The sequence below is a fragment of the Physella acuta genome, unplaced genomic scaffold, assembly GCF_028476545.2.
Source record: "Physella acuta isolate Inbredline_101_S28 unplaced genomic scaffold, ASM2847654v3 ptg001839l, whole genome shotgun sequence".
Taxonomy (NCBI): Eukaryota; Metazoa; Mollusca; class Gastropoda; family Physidae; genus Physella; species Physella acuta.
Window position 1 is genome coordinate 7,832 of NW_026733348.1, and position 18,663 is coordinate 26,494.

The 18,663-nt window shown below is 36.2% G+C and overlaps 1 protein-coding gene across 1 annotated transcript in view; it reads left to right on the plus strand.

Annotated features, from left to right (window-relative positions):
- Positions 1 to 7,364: 7,364 nt before the first annotated feature.
- LOC131930762 (uncharacterized) overlaps positions 7,365 to 18,663 on the plus strand; it is a 51,006-nt gene continuing 39,707 nt past the window's right edge. The window contains exon 1 of the mRNA XM_059287369.1: positions 7,365 to 7,559. Coding sequence (XP_059143352.1) covers positions 7,495 to 7,559 — 65 coding nt within the window. The 5' untranslated portion in view covers positions 7,365 to 7,494. The remainder of the gene's footprint in view (positions 7,560 to 18,663) is intronic.

The window sequence follows — 18,663 nt, forward strand, 5'->3', positions numbered from 1 at the left end:
GCAAAGCACTCAGTGTTTAAACTACATAGTAATCTTTGAGGTTAGGTCTGGCTCGTTCGGTTGGTGTCTCTAGTTAGACAAACATCATATGTTGCAGAATTGGATGCATAAGGGTAACACTGTTTTTTTTATGGCTTCTGTAAACTTCTGTTATTATGTTCTGGAAGTCAAAGGTGGTTGCGTTTATAAAACGACAAACAGAAAATATTAATCCCAAATCGTCTTGAATTTCAACTGTCTTAAGCCTTGCGGTTGTCATTAACTTGGGCATTAAATAGAATGTCATTATTAAGCAAAAACATCAAGTTTTTTTTTAATGATATGATGCATTATGCTAACACTCGATCGAATAGCATTCTAATTACGATGTAATTAAGCGTATATTAAAGAATGGAGTTAGGAAAAGAATCAAATGTTTTTGTCGGAAAAGTGATGTAGCTATGACTTTTAACTAAGCTAATTGTTCCTTAAAATGTTTTAAGTATGACTTTTGACTGAGCTAAATGTTCCTGACAAATGTTGAAACTATGACTCACAGTGCATGCGTTCCTTACAAATGTTGTAACAAAGACTTTTGACTGAGCTAATTGTTTCTTGCAAATGTTGTAGCTATGACTTTTGAATGAGCTAAATGTTCCTTACAAATGTTGTAACTATGACAGAGAATGTGTTACGTACCCCACCCTATTGAATTTTCTGATGCTAATATGATATTCTAGTTTTCACACTCGCTTAACACAGGAATTACTTATTCTTCTCGTCTTCTAAAAGTACCCAAAATTTTCACCGACAATCACAGTACCGCTGTATCAGGTTGGATTATGTATGCTTACGCCGTCATTTTAGTCTGTCTTCTTGTTTAAGCCTCTATATAACGTTTAAATGTATTACAATTTTCCATTGACAGTCACAGTACAGCTGTATCAGGTTGGATTATGTATGCTCGCGCCGTGATCAGAGACTAAGGCTTCGTGTTTAAGCCTCTATATAACGTTTAAATGTATTACAATTTTCCATTGACAGTCACAGTACAGCTGTATCAGGTTGGATTATGTATGCTTACGCCGTCATTTTAGTCTGTCTTCTTGTTTAAGCCTCTATATAACGTTTAAATGTATTACAATTTTCCATTGACAGTCACAGTACAGCTGTATCAGGTTGGATTATGTATGCTTACGCCGTCATTTTAGTCTGTCTTCTTGTTTAAGCCTCTATATAACGTTTAAATGTATTACAATTTTCCATTGACAATCACAGTACCGCTGTATCAGGTTGGATTATGTATGCTCGCGCCGTGATCAGAGACTAAGGCTTCGTGTTTAAGCTCTATATAACGTTTGAATGTATTAGAATTTTTCCATTGACAAAAAAGTATCACTATATCAAATTGGATTATGTATGATCAGAGAGACTGTCTTCGTGTCTAACGTCTATAGACTTCTTGAGTGGTTTTAAATTATTAAAATTTTTCCATTGACTATCGAGATACCACTGAATTAGGTGGATTATGCAGGCACTGTGATCAGCTTATGTATACAGTGTTTCTTCCACACGTTTTTTTCCGGGGGGGGGGGGGGGAGACTTAAAAATTTTCGGGGGAGGGAGCGGGCACTGGTAAAAGTATATATTTTCTATATAAATTAAATTTCGTTGGGGGGGGGGGGGGGTGGTGGTTGATGTTTTGACTGTCAAAGATACCCTGGAAAATTTAAAAGGGGCCAAAAATTTCTGTACATCAAATCCTAAATTTTAATTCTACATATGAAGGGAATGGAAATTGTAAATTGAAAAAAATTGAAATACCAACACATTTAAAAAAAAAAAAAAATACAAGGTCTATTTCAGCAAAGTTCCAATGGGCCACCGAGTTTTTTTCCTTGGGGCCCAACACGATTTTTTCCATGGGGGCCCATTGTGATTTTTTCCTTGGGGGCCCACCATGATTTTTCCCGGTATCCTTGCGGACCAGCCCACCCCTGTTTTGAGTGTTAAAAATTATACAAAAAAATAATTGCATGCAAAAATACAGATCCAATGAAGTATCGCACTCTTGCAAAAGAGCACAGACGCTTGATTATCCGTCCGTTTAACTGAGTCTAACGACTTTATTAAGTCCCCTGTCCTGATTCCGTTTCATCCCCGTCTCCGGGGAGAGTCCTGTTTCTGCTGCCCGCGTCCAGCCAGCGCGCGCTGGTCAGTGGCCGATGTTGGTGTTGGGCGCTTGGAGATTTCGGCGGATCGGAGCGTGCCCCGGATTGAAGGTCCTGTCACGCGCAACTAAATAACAATTCTGATTTACCGTACCGCGTCGGGTTTGACGTGGAGGGGGGCGGGTTAAGTTTCGGTTTGGGAGTTTTCGTTGCAAGCAAGCTTTGGGTGTCTTGTTAACTTGTAATTTGTGGGGTTTGGCCTTGTGTGTAAGAATTTGAAAATAACGTCAAGAAATTTCGAAAAAAATATTTCTTGTCTGTTATATGACAAGGCTCTGCGCTATGGAGATGGGCTACTTGGGGAAATAGAAGGAAAGAATGGTCTAAGAGAGAGAACTCTAGGGAGGTGTTGGTGGTGACCTCGACTCGAACATGAGTGTTGGGAAATGATGACGACCAAATACATTAGCATTTATTTTCATATTTTTTAAAGTTGGATATAGATAGTGTAGGTTGGATTGAGGTTAAGTGTCTTGTTATGTAGTGAACTTAGTGGAAAGATAGGGCAAATTTTGGGAAAGGTCGGGGTGAGAAGGAACGAGATAGGCAAGTTTGGGAAAGATGGTACCGGGTAATGTAATATGAGGCAAGATGGGGTAAGATGTGGTAAGATGGGACAGAATGGGACAGCACTGGACAAGATGGGGAAAGATGGGGCAAGTTTGGGAAAGATGGCACCGTGTGGGGAAATGTGAAGCAAGATGGGGTAAGATGGGACAGCACTGGACACGATGGGAGAAATATGAGGATAGATGAGACAAGATGGGACAGAAAAGACCAAAGTACTGCCATGAAGAAAGGTGACTCGTGCTGTTGTTGCGTCCTGGAGATCGTTCTTCATCAACATCTGGCACAAGACAACGACCTGCCAATCTACTCAACTAGTCATGCACGGACACAGTTTACCCAGACACGCAATCATCATTGAATCAGGTGGGTTGAAGGATAGTTAGCTGTATGTGGTCAGTTAAATTCCAGTGACACGTACCAGTTAGTCCAATCTGCTCTAAATATTATATATATATATATATATATATATATATATATATATATATATATATATATATATATATATATATATATATATATATATATATATATATATATATATATAATATACTTACTAGGCATGTCAACTTGATCCCCGTCCCTAAACACGCCCTGAAGGCGCCCACGATCAGACCCACAATAGAAAAGTCTGAACAATCGTATCGGCATTACCCATTAAACCATAAATAGTTTACTGTTCTTTATTGTTCTTTAATTCAACTCAATTAAGTCCTTAAATTAAAGACATCGCCGCTAGCATTGTGCTAAAATTTTCCCCGGGCATTGTTTTTGAATCGTTTATGACGGCAGAACGACACAGTTATTCGAATCTCTCCTCAAGGTATACCCCCCTCCCCCTCACTCTTCGAATCTAGAGGGGAAAAAAACACTTCCGACGACTCGCGTTTCTGAGTTGGCCAAACGAGCCATGAAATAATGATGTCCCCTGCCCTCACTATTGACCCTCTTTGAATCTGTTTCCGGTCGCGACCGCAAACGTGAAGGCGTTAGGTTTCTGATTTTTTTTTTTTTTTTTTTTTTTTTCTGAGCCTAGAGACTCTTGCACAAAGAAGAAGCATTTGTTACATTGCTGCCTTCAATAGGGACGTAAAAAAATATAACAATAGGTGATTGCTTTCGTTTATGTAATTTTGATTGAAATAGTTATTCCCGGGGATCCACTGGTTGAAAAGATAAAGCACGGACAAAACGAATTTAAATGTTGACTGCAGCAAAAATGTCTAAGATCTCGACATAAAAAATAAACAAACAAAAGTACTCAAGATTTGATTTATTTTCCGCGAACATGTTCTCAAAATGTTTGGGTCTCGTTTAAGAGATTGTTGATTAATTGAGTTATAATGTGAGCTAGTACCAGCAGTAAGAAAATAAAACAAAATGGCTGTGCTGTGCCTGCCAACTTATGCCATAATGCTCTATACATTTGATTACAATCCAGATTTTTTTTTCCGTCTGTTTAAAAAAACAGTTGGTCTAAAATTATGCTCTGGAGAACATTGATGTGATTTGGTTTTAATTCAAGTGATCCCCATCAAAGGCTACGTTGTTGTTATGTATGTAATATGAAATATGTTTAAGTAGCTGGTTAGTTTTTCTACCCTTGAGGTCTATATGGCAGTTGAAGTAGAGTTAAGCTGATTCTGTGACCTTGGCACATAAAGAGCTTGATTCGTTAGTTTTATGCCCAGCCTTCTATGCTGTCCAAATTGTAAGACAGGTACTAATTAGAACTGGGTTGACGTCTTATGGATTTATATGGACTAGAGACTGGGATCCGAACCCGAGACTTTCGGGATAGCAGTCGTACGCTCTACCGACTGACCACGCCACGCCAAAATTAAAAAAAAAATAGATTAAAAAATAAAATTGGATATTGGAATCCAAAACCAAGCACTTCCGACCACAAGCATTTCTTTAACTAATTATAATTAGGCCTAATTAAATGAATTCTCCAAATGCACAACCGAACAGAGCCTAATAACATGAAGTATAAAAAAACAGGTAGTGCATATGCTAAATTAATTATTGGCTTTCAATGAAGTTGCGTCTATTGCGGTCGTCATGTGACAATATTAAGATGTAGTGTCCTGTTAATATTAAGTCGTGACGCCCCGTTATGCAATGATTAATGGCCGGGAATCGAACTCGAGACCTTCTATTCGGCAGTTGTACGCTCTGTCCCCCGACCAGGCCGGTCTACAGTTCCTTTAAAACATAGACAGCACACTACATTTGTAATACAATTCGCACAATCCCATTTCAAAGATGTTCAATCTATAAAATAAGACTTAAAGAAATGGTTGCAAATTTTAGCTGTTTCGCGTCCAAACTCCTGTCATCGTACCGAATTGCTACACAAATCAAAACAAAGTGTCGTGTATGGTGAACCGATGTGCCTAATACAGTCCCGGGGGACAACTAGGATGTAATCTTTAGCTTGGTACTTAATCCTCGCAAGTCGTGTCGTAAACAGGAATACAGGATGTCGGACCACCTTTAAGGAGCACCAAAATGTAAGTTGCTTCATGCTGCTGCTACTGCTGCGTTCTTGTCGCTGTAAGTTTCCTATTATAATGGGACGCTACGCTTCGTCCACAGAGAGCTTTCAGGCATCTCTTAGGGGTGGGGTGGGGGGGGGGGCCCTCGAAGAAAGTCTACCGCCCCCCCCCCAACGAAATGAAATTTATATAGAAAATATATACTTTTAACAGTGTCCGCAGCCCAGAAGAAAGTCTACAGACCCCCCCCCCCCCACCCCCGAAAATTTCAAGTGCACCCAGGAGAAAAAAAGTCTGGAAGAAACACTGCTGCCACACCGTCCCATGTTGACCAGCACTACAGTATCCAGTTGTCAAGGTCCATCTGTTGAAAGGTTTGGTGAAAACTCGGCCAAGGTTTTGTGCGGGTAAAGCTTGGGTACCTGTATAGATTGGGTGCCGGTAAAAATGTGTCTTTCCGTTAACGTTTGGTTACTGGTAAAGAATGGGTACCTGTAAAAATTGGGTGTCGTTAAACAGTGGGGCCCCATGAGTCCCAGTCCGGGGTGGACTGGGCCGCCGTGACACCGAGAAAATCCCGGTGGGCCGCAGAGGCATAGGTCCGGTGGATCGCCAAGAACGGTGTTGTAATTGGCATGTTATTAGTACTTTGATTTTAAAAAGTAGGCGTATTTGTTGGTAAATTTACCACAGCATCATGGCTGCGTACTTTTGCATGTTACCATTTCTCTTCCTTTATGCCTCGTAAGTTTCATACATAATAAACGCACTCAGAAAATTGAACGACTTTCATTTTCCCAGGCCGGTTGTTTACAACTAGCCCAACCATGGTTCCAGTATATTATATCGGGTATCGGTTAAGATCGGATTTGTATGAACTGTAATGTTAACACCTAACCATTAAGTTTAACCTCACGAGAAGGTAACCACTGACTGATTTATTACGGATATTACATGAAAATACTATGCTAATACCCACAAATACGTCACGGTCTTTTCAAGTGTGACTAATTAATCACTGTAGGCATAGTGATACCAAAGCAGTGTGTTGAGGATTAAGAAAATATTCGGTTCCTCTGACAATGTCTGATAGTAATTACGTTTCTCTACATTATAAATATAAAAATAATAAATAATTATCTATCATTAGCTTATATTATATTTTAATACACATTTTGTGTGTGTTTATACTCCAGTGTGGATAGCGTTGACCACAACCATGCTATATGTTCTGAAAAGAAACGTACAACATATAGGCCTACACGACTACGTTATCCAACCTACACCATGCTGATAAAATGGCGGCTTTGGGGCAGATCGAACTCCATACGACTGCAATTCTGCAAGAAGAAGAGAAAAAAAAAAAAAAAAAAAAAAAATCCCTTAACCAATCAAAACCCGCGCTCTCGTCAACCGCCGGCCCAAATGGGCGGGTCCTATGAAGCCGAGTGACAGATTCCGTGCTTGGAGGGACGGTCTCGTGCGTCGCGTGGCTTCTCGTGCCGTTCCATGCCCGGGGACGGGCCGGGGACCGGTATTCGGCCAGGTTACGTGGATCACAACACGAGCGACATAGGGGCTAGTCACGCAGCGGCGTCAGGCGAAAAATTTTAAAAATTGATTGATTCGGACGAGTCCGGGAGCCCCCGTGACAGGTGTGGTTGTGTTTTCACGGAACCTTCTCACGCGGACCTGCACTACCAACAAGCACTACTCACGATTGTCGGCTGGAGTTGTTTTTAAAAAAAAAAAAAAAAATTCTCGCGCGTGCATGGACACTAATTAGGTGTCTCAACTTATCATGAAACGTTCGTTTTAAACCATTTGTTTGATAAAGCTTTAGAAGTTTTTTGTTTTTTTTATCGTAATTTTAGTCATGCAAATCTCGTGACTGGAAATTTGTCAACTTCAAAGCGACTTTTTTGAACATCAGTCCAAGAAAAATTAAAAAAAAAACTCGCATTTATCGATTGCGAAATATTCAAAATGTAAATGATAATACATCGCGATATGGTCAAAATGAAAAAGTTTCAAGAAATTTTGATGTGAAATAGGCGTCCACGCGCGTGAACGGACAAGTCAGAACGCGGGAGTTGTGGATTATCTTCGAATGCCAGAGAGAGCAGTTTGACCAGTGGGAGAGCCGCCGCCCCAGGCATCCAGGAGGAGTAACTCTAGTTCCAGAACAAGAGGAGTAACTCCGGCAGTAGAACTGGATGTTGGAAGATTGGCTGATCAGAACAATGTACGCCACTAAGAGAAGACGCCGGACTGTCAAAAGGTAGGAGTAAAAAAAAAATTCTTAACTTGTATTTAAAAAAAAAACCAACAAAATACTTAATTCGTCCAAGACTTTCGTTTTTTTTTCTTAAAGTGAAAATAAAATTCCGCTTGCATGTTCTTTTATCGCATGCAGTCATGCGTTGTATCTGTAATACAGAAACAAGCGTACCAACACACGACACGGTGTCAACTCCCCCTCCCCCACCCCCACCCTTGTAACGTGACGTAGACCCAAACCGTGAGCGATTATTTCTACTAGCCCGGGACCCCGGGGGTTGTCACCTTGCTCAAGTTGTCCCCACACGCACATACCAGTGCACAATGGGCCCTCAGCACGCGGACCCGTCATTGTCTAACACCGTGCGCCGGGGGAACAATTTCGACTCACGCAAGGTCAATTTTAGGAGGGGGGGGGGAGCTGCAAAGGCTTTACACACAAACATGAGTACCGTACCGCACGCGCAAGGGGTAGGGTCGAGGGGTGGGGGGTGCCATCTAATATCCTCTACACTCATATTCTAGAAGTCGTGCGGTCTGCTAACATACAGTTCCAGCAGTTAAAAAAAAAATGTACTCTACACTTCAAGACAGTAGAAATGATTCTGTTCCTTAACACTAACCTTAACTAACCAACATCACTAGTGGTCAGGTAACAGTTTTATGAGAGCGCCTACGGTCACGTGAATAATTAATCCAATTATTTATGATACGAAAGTCAACTCTGTATGCAATAAACATGGAGTTATCGAACCTTTGGATTTATTGTTTTGTCATGAAGGTAAACGAAATAACTTTATTATTCTTATATTCACACATTTTATTAAAAAAACTTTTTAAAATAACCCACTTACACGGAAACAGACTAAAATACATTAAACTTATTAAAAAAGTTAACTTTTTAAAAATACTTTTACTTATAAGGCCTTGTATTGACTTTAAAATAACAATCGTACCAATTTTATTTCACGTTTCTCCTTTGATAACTTAGGTTTTGGTCTTAGTGGGTGAAGTGTGGTGTTGGATTAAAGAGGGAGAGGGGGGGGGGGTAGGCTGTCCCCCTTCACTCCACCCCCTATCTATTAGAAAACAACTGCAACCTGTTTTCGTATCAAACCCAAGTTTTAAATTGTGAGTTTGGTCATTTGTGCAACCAAATGTAATTATTTTACAACCCAAAGTGTTAACTTCAAATTATTTTACAAGTCACATGATTCTACTGAATGGGCAGTTTTAAGTTTGAACACTGGAAAAAATACAAACTAAATTCATTATATCTACACTAGTAATTCAGTTGCAGTTTAAAATAAATAGACTTGTAAAAGATTGTAATAAAAAGACAATTCTTAAACTGTGCAAGATAGTTATATATTTTTTCATCTATTTTTCTGCTCTTATTTACTATAATAATTTGTACTTCGAGAAATATCAGCTATCGTATTAAATATATTATATTATCTTATTTTTAAATTAAGAGTTGAATTAAGTGCCATATTTAAAAAAATTCCATTTTTAACATCTAGTTTATTTTGCTAAAAAAATATTTACCGCAACTATAACGAACGTATTTAAAACTTTTATTGTCAACTTTAAAACATAGCGGTTGATTTTCTGTAAAATATTTTTTAAAAAATACGTGTTAACTAAATATTCGAAACAAACAGTACCCTCCATCGGGACCTGGATGCTTTCCCAAAAGACACTTGCCGGATTGCCGTTTGCCCGAATGCCGTTTCCGCCGAATGCCGTTTGCCCGAATGCCGTTTGCCACGAATGCCGTAGGACTTTTGCCCGAATGCAACAAATTCCTGAACGAACCCTAGCCCGAATAAAACGAATGCAAGAAAAGCCGTTTTTATTTAACAAGTAGCCTATATGATTAATAAGTTATGATTAATAGAATAGATATGTTATTTTCCTCAACGCTAACTTTTAATAATTACATTATGCCCTTCAAAGTTTACCATACTAAAAGTTAAACAAAAGGCAAAAATATAATTTAATTTAAAGAAGGTTTTTGAAGGAAAACTATTTTGTTATTTTTAAAACCCGTTAAAATGTACAACACTTTTAAAATGCTTAAACCCATTCATTGTTTAAAAAACTTGTTGGTTTTAATGATGAGAGTAGAATGTATGATATCCTAATTGCTTTAGACAGTTGTTTAGAAACAACTTCAAGTTTACGAGTTTAAATTATCTTCGAAAGCGACATTTATAAGCAAATCTCTCGGGGTCCAGTAGTTTCTAGGATTCTGGTTACAAAGTGGCTCTCGGATAGTTTTATTGTCTATGCGTTTAGTATCATCTTATTTTCTTGGCTATTTGTATCATTTAATTTTCTCAAGCAAACTGTATTGTAACCCCCTACATACATTCTCTTCTATTCGCCGACCAATTGTTATTTTTTTTTATTTGACGACCTATTACTTGTTTCATTCTATTCGTCGATCATAGTTGTTTTTTTTCATTTCTATTCGCCAACCAATTGCTTTTATCTTTCTATGCGCCAACTAATTGTTTTTCATCTGTCTATTCGCCGACCAAGTCTTATACGTCTATTCGCCGACAAATTACACTTTCATCTTTCTATTCGCCGACCAGGTATTATCCGTCTATTCGCCGACAAATTATACTTTTATCTTTCTATTCACCGACCAAGTGTTATCCGTCTATTCGCCGACAAATTATACTTTTATCTTTCTATTCACCAACCAAGTGTTATCCGTCTATTCGCCGACAAATTGTACTTTTATCTTTCTACTCGCCGACCACCCCATCAATTGTTAAAAATATAACTAACATTTTTCGTTACCATTACCTCCAATGTTTTGACTCATTATATTGACTGTAAAACTACGATCTATCAAACAAAGACGACAATCAACTGGATGTGACACAGTACTAGGGGAGTTGTGGGAAGTTTTGATTATAGAAATTTTCCCTTAGATGACCCGGGTAGCATTTCTCCTGCCATAGTTCAAGTGACATATTGCTTGGAAGTTTGTTGTATGGTGAAACAGTATAGTGACATATTGTTTGAAAGTTTGTTGTATGGTGCCATAATTCAAGTGACATATTGCTTGAAAGTTTGTTGTATGGTGCCATAATTCAAGTGACATATTGCTTGAAAGTTTGTTGTATGGTGCCATAATTCAAGTGACATATTGTTTGAAAGTTTGTTGTATGGTGCCATAGTTCAAGTGACATATTGTTTGAAAGTTTGTTGTATGGTGAAACAGTTTAGTGACATATTGCTTGAAAGTTTGTTGTATGGTGCCATAATTCAAGTGACATATACCTTGCAAGTTTGCTGTATGGTGCCATAATTCAAGTGACATATTGCTTGAAAGTTTGTTGTATGGTGCCATAATTCAAGTGACATATAACTTGCAAGTTTGCTGTATGGTGCCATAATTCAAGTGACATATTGCTTGAAAGTTTGTTGTATGGTGCAATAATTCAAATGACATATTGTTTGAAAGTTTGTTGTATGGTGCCATAATTCAAGTGACATATTGCTTGAAAGTTTGTTGTATGGTGCCATAATTCAAGTGACATATTGCTTGAAAGTTTGTTGTATGGTGCCATAATTCAAGTGACATATTGTTTGAAAGTTTGTTGTATGGTGCCATAGTTCAAGTGACATATTGTTTGAAAGTTTGTTGTATGGTGAAACAGTTTAGTGACATATTGCTTGAAAGTTTGTTGTATGGTGCCATAATTCAAGTGACATATACCTTGCAAGTTTGCTGTATGGTGCCATAATTAAAGTGACATATTGCTTGAAAGTTTGTTGTATGGTGCCATAATTCAAGTGACATATAACTTGCAAGTTTGCTGTATGGTGCCATAATTCAAGTGACATATTGCTTGAAAGTTTGTTGTATGGTGCAATAATTCAAATGACATATTGCTTGAAAGTTTGTTGTATGGTGCCATAATTCAAGTGACATATTGCTTGAAAGTTTGTTGTATGGTGCCATAATTCAAGTGACATATTGCTTGAAAGTTTGTTGTATGGTGCCATAATTCAAATGACATATTGCTTGAAAGTTTGTTGTATGGTGCCATAATTCAAGTGACATATTGCTTGAAAGTTTGTTGTATGGTGCCATAATTCAAATGACATAATGCTTGAAAGTTTGTTGTATGGTGCCATAATTCAAGTGACATATTGCTTGAAAGTTTGTTGTATGGTGCCATAATTCAAATGACATATTGCTTGAAAGTTTGCTGTATGGTGCTACAGTTTAGTGACATATTGTTTGAAAGTTTGTTGTATGGTGCTACAGTTTAGTGACATATTGTTTGAAAGTTTGATGTATGGTGCTACAGTTTAGTGACATATTGTTTGAAAGTTTGTTGTATGGTGCTACAGTTTAGTGACATATTGTTTGAAAGTTTGATGTATGGTGCTACAGTTTAGTGACATATTGTTTGAAAGTTTGTTGTATGGTGCTACAGTTTAGTGACATTTTGCATGAAAGTTTTCAGTAATTCCCTACATTTATGCAAAGTTATTTTATTACGTAAGTAGGCTAATAATGGTAATAATAATGGTAATAATAATAATAATATAGAAATAATAATGACAACATACAAACAATGATAATAATAACAATAATAAAGATAACGCATACGCCATAGTTAACTTAAACCTGAAATAATTTTAAAATTTTAAGTAAAGACAAAAAATCTTAATTAATTATAAGAAATGCGTAATATATATATATATATATATATATATATATATATATATATATATATATATATATATATATATATATATATATATATATATATATATATATATATATATATATGCAATATACATGTATTATCTTACTTGAATTCCCAAAGCATACATTTGACAAGGGCTTATCATTAGACTCTCAACAATAACATTGCTACGGCACGGATTATCTCGCTAACAGGAAGCACTGTAAAAATTACGTCACTCATGTCTAAAGTAAAAATAGCTTCTTCGACTTGACGGCCATATGGTCAGGTGAAATAGAGTTCAGTGTGGTCAGTTCTAGCTTTTGCTTTCCCGAACGCTAAGAACCCAAGAGCGTGGTAGAATGGTAGAACATACAACAGCTAACCCGAAAGTGTCGAGTTCGAATTCCGGGTTCAAGTCCTCAAAATGTCTTTGAGTCCACCCAGATTAGGTTAAAATAGTTTAACTTAATCTTCAAAATCACCCATAACAACATTAAAACATTAATTTCAATTAAGTATAACAGTTTTTTTTAAGGATTGACCAAAGTTGTTTTAAGCCCACACACTCTCCCCACACCAGAGGCGTAGCGACCCTTCCCGGCGCCCTGGGACAAACTTTTCGATTTGCACCCCCCCCCCCCCTTGAGATTTCCATTTGCACCCCCCCCCTCAAACTTTCGATTTGTACCCCCCTCAACCTTTCAATTTATTTTTCCAACCCATTTTGGCGCCCCCTAAGGTCGGCGCCCGGGGACATATGTCCCCCCCCCCGCCCCCCCCCCCCCTCGCTACGCTACTGCCCCACACTAACATCCTACATGTATTACGTATTCCACACAGCAAGAGGTCTTGCCATGTTTACTATGTTTTAACTTTAAAAGTTCCATTTTAGAACCTAACGGTCCATGGCGCAAGTAAATTAGAGTTCACCTATTTCTGTGACCTCAGCATATGAAAGATAGTGTGGTTTTAAGATTAGTTTTCAATTAAAACTTTAATGATAATGATTGTTTTTTTTTAATCTAAGGACATAAATGATAATTAAAGAAACGAAAATTTAAAAAATTAAAATCCCAAATTGCCATCAATGATCAACCGATGCCATTTTTAAGTCTCACCTGGAAATGATACCAGAACTCGTTAATTAAGACCAAATATTCATTTCTCCGACATGAACAGATATGTATGAATCACATACACATACTCATATTGCTCATATAATATTTATTTAAATAATATTTTACAGTTTTCATCATAAGAAAATATAGTTTTAAAACAAATTCTTTTTACACTTTTTACACCCTAGATTCTACTATAAAAGTATTTTTTTTAAATGAATAAAACTTGTCAGTATCAGATTAAAATCTCAGAATTCATATCACACTGGATGAAGTGGAATAAAAAAATTCATATCACACTGGATGAAGTGGAATAAAAAAATTCATATCACACTGGATGAAGTGGAATAAAAAAATTCATATCACACTGGATGAAGTGGAATAAAAAAATTCATATCACACTGGATGAAGTGGAATAAAAAAAATTCATATCACACTGGATGAAGTGGAATAAAAAAAATCATAACACACTGGATGAAGTGGAATAAAAAAAATTCATATCACACTGGATGAAGTGGAATAAAAAAATTCATATCACACTGGATGAAGTGGAATAAAAAAATTCATATCACACTGGATGAAGTGGAATAAAAAAATTCATATCACACTGGATGAAGTGGAATAAAAAAATTCATATCACACTGGATGAAGTGGAATAAAAAAATTCATATCACACTGGATGAAGTGGAATAAAAAAATTCATATCACACTGGATGAAGTGGAATAAAAAAAATATCAACCCCGCCCAGCATTGCGCCTTTGCCTAGCTGAAGAAAATAAAACAGCAGTAGTTAAACATTGCCTGGTTGGCTTTTACAACTCTTCCGGCGCAGCTATCTACCTGGCAACATCTCTCTTGTAGATTAGGCCCCCCATAAAAACAGATTTTCCGCTTGTAACCTCCATTGTGACTGTCCTCGGTTGGGAAGTTGTAGAGGGGGACGGGGTAGAATCTACAGATACCGCGCTAACGGGGGGAGGCGGATTATTTTTTCTATTCACTTGGAGAATCCCATAAAATTGTGCATAATTGTGAAGGTTTTAATGTGGTACATATGAAGGACCTACAGACCCCTCTCTCGACTCGGCCCACCCTAAAGAGGGAGAAAGACGATATGTTTTTTTTAAGGTGGGGCCATGGGGGACATTGTAAGAATGGCTTTGATCGTTTCGTGGGACGGGGCGATCGACTGTAGATAATGAGCGAGGTCTCTAGGGTGGTGATTCTGTAGATAGTAATGTTGGAAATACATGTGATAATTCTGTAGGTGATAGAGGAAATACATGTGATAATTGTAAAGATATTGTAGGAAATACATGTGATAATTCTTTAGGTGATAGAGGAAATACATGTGATAATTGTAAAGGTGATAGAGGAAATACATGTGATAATTCTGTAGATATTGTTGGAAATACATGTGATAATTCTGTAGATATTGTTGGAAATACATGTGATAAGTCTGTAGGCGATCTAGGAAATACATGTGATAATTCTAAAGATATTGTAGAAAATACATGTGATAATTCTAAAGATATTGTAGGAAATACATGTGATAATTCTGTAGATATTTTTGGAAATACATGTGATAATTCTATAAATGATAGAGGAAATACATGTGATAATTCTAAAGATATTGGAGGAAATACATGTGATAATTCTAAAGATATTGTAGGAAATACATGTGATAATTCTAAAGATATTGTAGGAAATACATGTGATAATTCTAAAGATATTGTTGGAAATACATGTGATAATTCTAAAGATATTGGAGGAAATACATTTGACAATTCTATAGGTGATCTAGGAAATACATTTGACGATTCTATAGGTGATCTAGAAAATACATGTGACAATTCTATAGGTGATCTAGAAAATACATGTGACAATTCTATAGATATTGTAGGAAATACATGTGATAATTCTAAAGATATTGTAGGAAATACATGTGATAATTCTGTAGGTGATCTAGCAAATATATGTGATAATTCTGAAGATATTGTAGGACAATTCTGTGACAATTCTATAGGTGATCTAGGAAATATGTGTGACATTTACATTGATGTTGTTTTAGGAATTACATGTGACAATTCTGTAGGAGTAGTTTTAAAAAATATTTGTGACAAATTCTGTAGATGTAGTTTTTAGGAAATATATATGAAAATTCTGTAGATGTTGTTTTAGAAAATACTTGTGACAATTCTGTAGATGTAGTTTTAGAAAAAAAAATTGACAATTCAATATATGTTATTTTCGGAAATTCGTGAGCATTTGTGTTGGTGTTGTTTTTGGAAATAAATGTGTCAATTCTTTAGTTTTAAGAAATAAGTGTTGCAATTCTTTAGTTTCAATAAATTTCCTCAATTCTAACTAATTGTATACTAATTGTATACTGTTGAAATACTACTTGATGTTTTTTGTTAAATAAAATATACCTTGCATGGTATTTATTTGGTAGTATAAAAACATGAGACCATTATATAAAATATGTGTTTTTAGCAGAAAAACAAAATTAAAACATATTTCTAATAGTAGTTAGAAGTTATGTATTCTGTCAATGCGAAAAATATGTTACATTTTTAAAATGTTCAATTCATTTTATACTGTCGACTATGAATCATCGTCACAAAATCAATAATCACAATAATTTCGTGAACACTTCTAACGACTAAAGTTTTTACAATGAGTTGAAAATGTGCGCATATGATCAGATGGAAATGTTATGTGTGATTAGCATTGCCATAACTTATCCCAAGGTTTGGCTTAGTTTAAAGTCTTCTCTTTCTGCTGTATCAAGCCAGGGTTCTGGTCTGAATTTCTCGGTTAAACAGCGATACGTAAATAATCGAACACCCAGAAGCAGGTCATTTTTGAGATGATTTGAAAACAGGTCATCTTTGAGATTATTTAAGAACATGTCATCTGAGATGAATTGAGACCCCACGTATCTTGTAAAGTTTTAAAAAAAAATATTTACAAAACCACAATGTTTGTCTGTATGAATCACCGACTCGATTTACCATTCCCAACTCGTGTTAGGTACCCACTTAGGCTGAGTAATCCTATAGTTTACAGATCAGGTTTATAATCGATATGAAAAGTTCAATAACTAATCTTCAGAACTATTAAATCTATTTTAAAACGTCTTATGGAGCTTAGAAAAAATGCACTTACATTGTTATTTGAGATAAGTTCGTTACAACAAATAATTGAACTATTGTAAACTTTGTTTTGTTTAGCACGAATTGTGTTTTTAGACAGTGAGGAAGTATGTGTCAAACTAGGATGGGGTTTCAAAACAAAATGTTAAATATGGACCAGTAGAGTTACAAGGCTGAGGTGGGTGAGGGAAAGGGGGGGGGGGTACATCGGGTGACACCTTTTAGGGGGTGACAACACATTTTTAAAAAATTCGAAAACAATGTTTTATGCAGTTAAAAAAATAACACGGGAGAGGGGTGAGACCAAGTCGAATATGCAGAGCTGTTGGGGTGGGCGGGGTGACACTCAGTGACACCTTCGGTTACCACACATGGTTGGTGACACCATCGGTTACACACAGGGTGACACCATCGGTTACTGCACATGGTTGGTGACATCTTCGGTTACCGCACAGGGTGACGCCCGTCCTCGTTACGCCACTGCTTGTAACATCATCATTAAATACAGGTCTGTTAACAACAGTCTTGTCTGGAATCTCATTGTTGTCTAAATATAATGTATTGTAAACGTAAGGTGTTGTAAATGTAAAGTATTGTAAATGTAAAGTATTGTAAATGTAAAGTATTGTAAATGTAAAGTATTGTTATTGTAAAATATTGTTAATGTAACGTATTGTAAATGTAAAGTATTGTAAATGTAGAATATTGTAAATGTAAAGTATTGTGAACGTAAAGTATTGTAAATGTAAAGTATTGTAAATGTAAAGTATTGTAAATATAACGTATTGTAAATGTAAAATATTGTAAATTTAAAGTATTGTGAATGTAACGTACTATAAATGTAAAGTATTGTAAATGTAACGTATTGTCAATGTAAAGTATTGTAAATGTAAAGTATTGTAAATGTAACGTATTATAAATGTAAAGGATTGTAACTGTAACGTATTATAAATGTAAAGTATTGTAACTGTAACGTATCGTTAATGTAAAGTACTGTTCCAACTGAGACAAATGAACTCTCGAGGTATTAGGGTACTACATCAAGCATGAGATAAACTTGTAACACACTTATTCCAAATGAACATATCGATGATGTTTAGTTTGAAAATAGAACGAATATAAAAACAATATAATAATAAGCTTTTTAAATGAATTTATACATATATGTTCTTTATTTGTAATCAGCGTTTATTTCAGATATTTTGCGGTATTTTATTGCTTTGGAGGGGGGTGAGGGCATTTACATTTCTGGGGGGAGGGATTGCTTAAATTAGCCTAATACTATATGTTAATATTTTTGTGTGTAATAGTTACAGTAAAAGCGCTTTGAAAATCTTTTAAACACATTTTGGCACCAGTGCTTTTATTTTGACTAGATCTATAGCTATTAAACCGTAATTTTATGTTAATCAAAATGTTCATTTAGATTTTCACGGGGATACTTGGATTTTACTTTCGATTAATATTTAGCTATTAAACAGTTATTTTATTTTAATCGAAATGCTCGTGTAGCTTCTCACTGGGATACTTGGATTCTACTTTCAATTCATATTTAAAAGTGTGTGCAAATTGTTTTGTATCTATAGATTTTGTTGAATTTTTTCTACAAAATGCCTAAATACAATGTATCATTTGAGTGTCAGTTTTTTTTTCCATAAATGTCACATATTCCGTCATATAAACGAAATAATAGAATATGACATCTCTTGCGCATGTTGTCATATTATGTTTGAATGTCAGTTTAATTCCATTTACGATTTTTAAAAATGATTTTTTCGGCTCTTCATCTATGTCATAATTTCATGGAAACGTCAGGTGTTTTTTTCCATGAATGTCATATACTCCATCATGTAAGCTAAAACGAATGACACTCTTTTTTTGTTTTATTGAATCCCATCTGAAACAAATGAATGGGAAATGCCCCGCCCACTTAAGCCGACAGGCGCAACATAAGCGGCTTAGCTGGGGATCCAGGAGCTAACGAGGACACATGGGCGTACTAAGTCCTGACCAGCGCCCTTCTAATTTGGTACACTGCTTTATGGTCCATCGTTTTTTTTTTAATCAAAGGTCATTTACATGCAGATGGTGAAAGTGTTGGTGA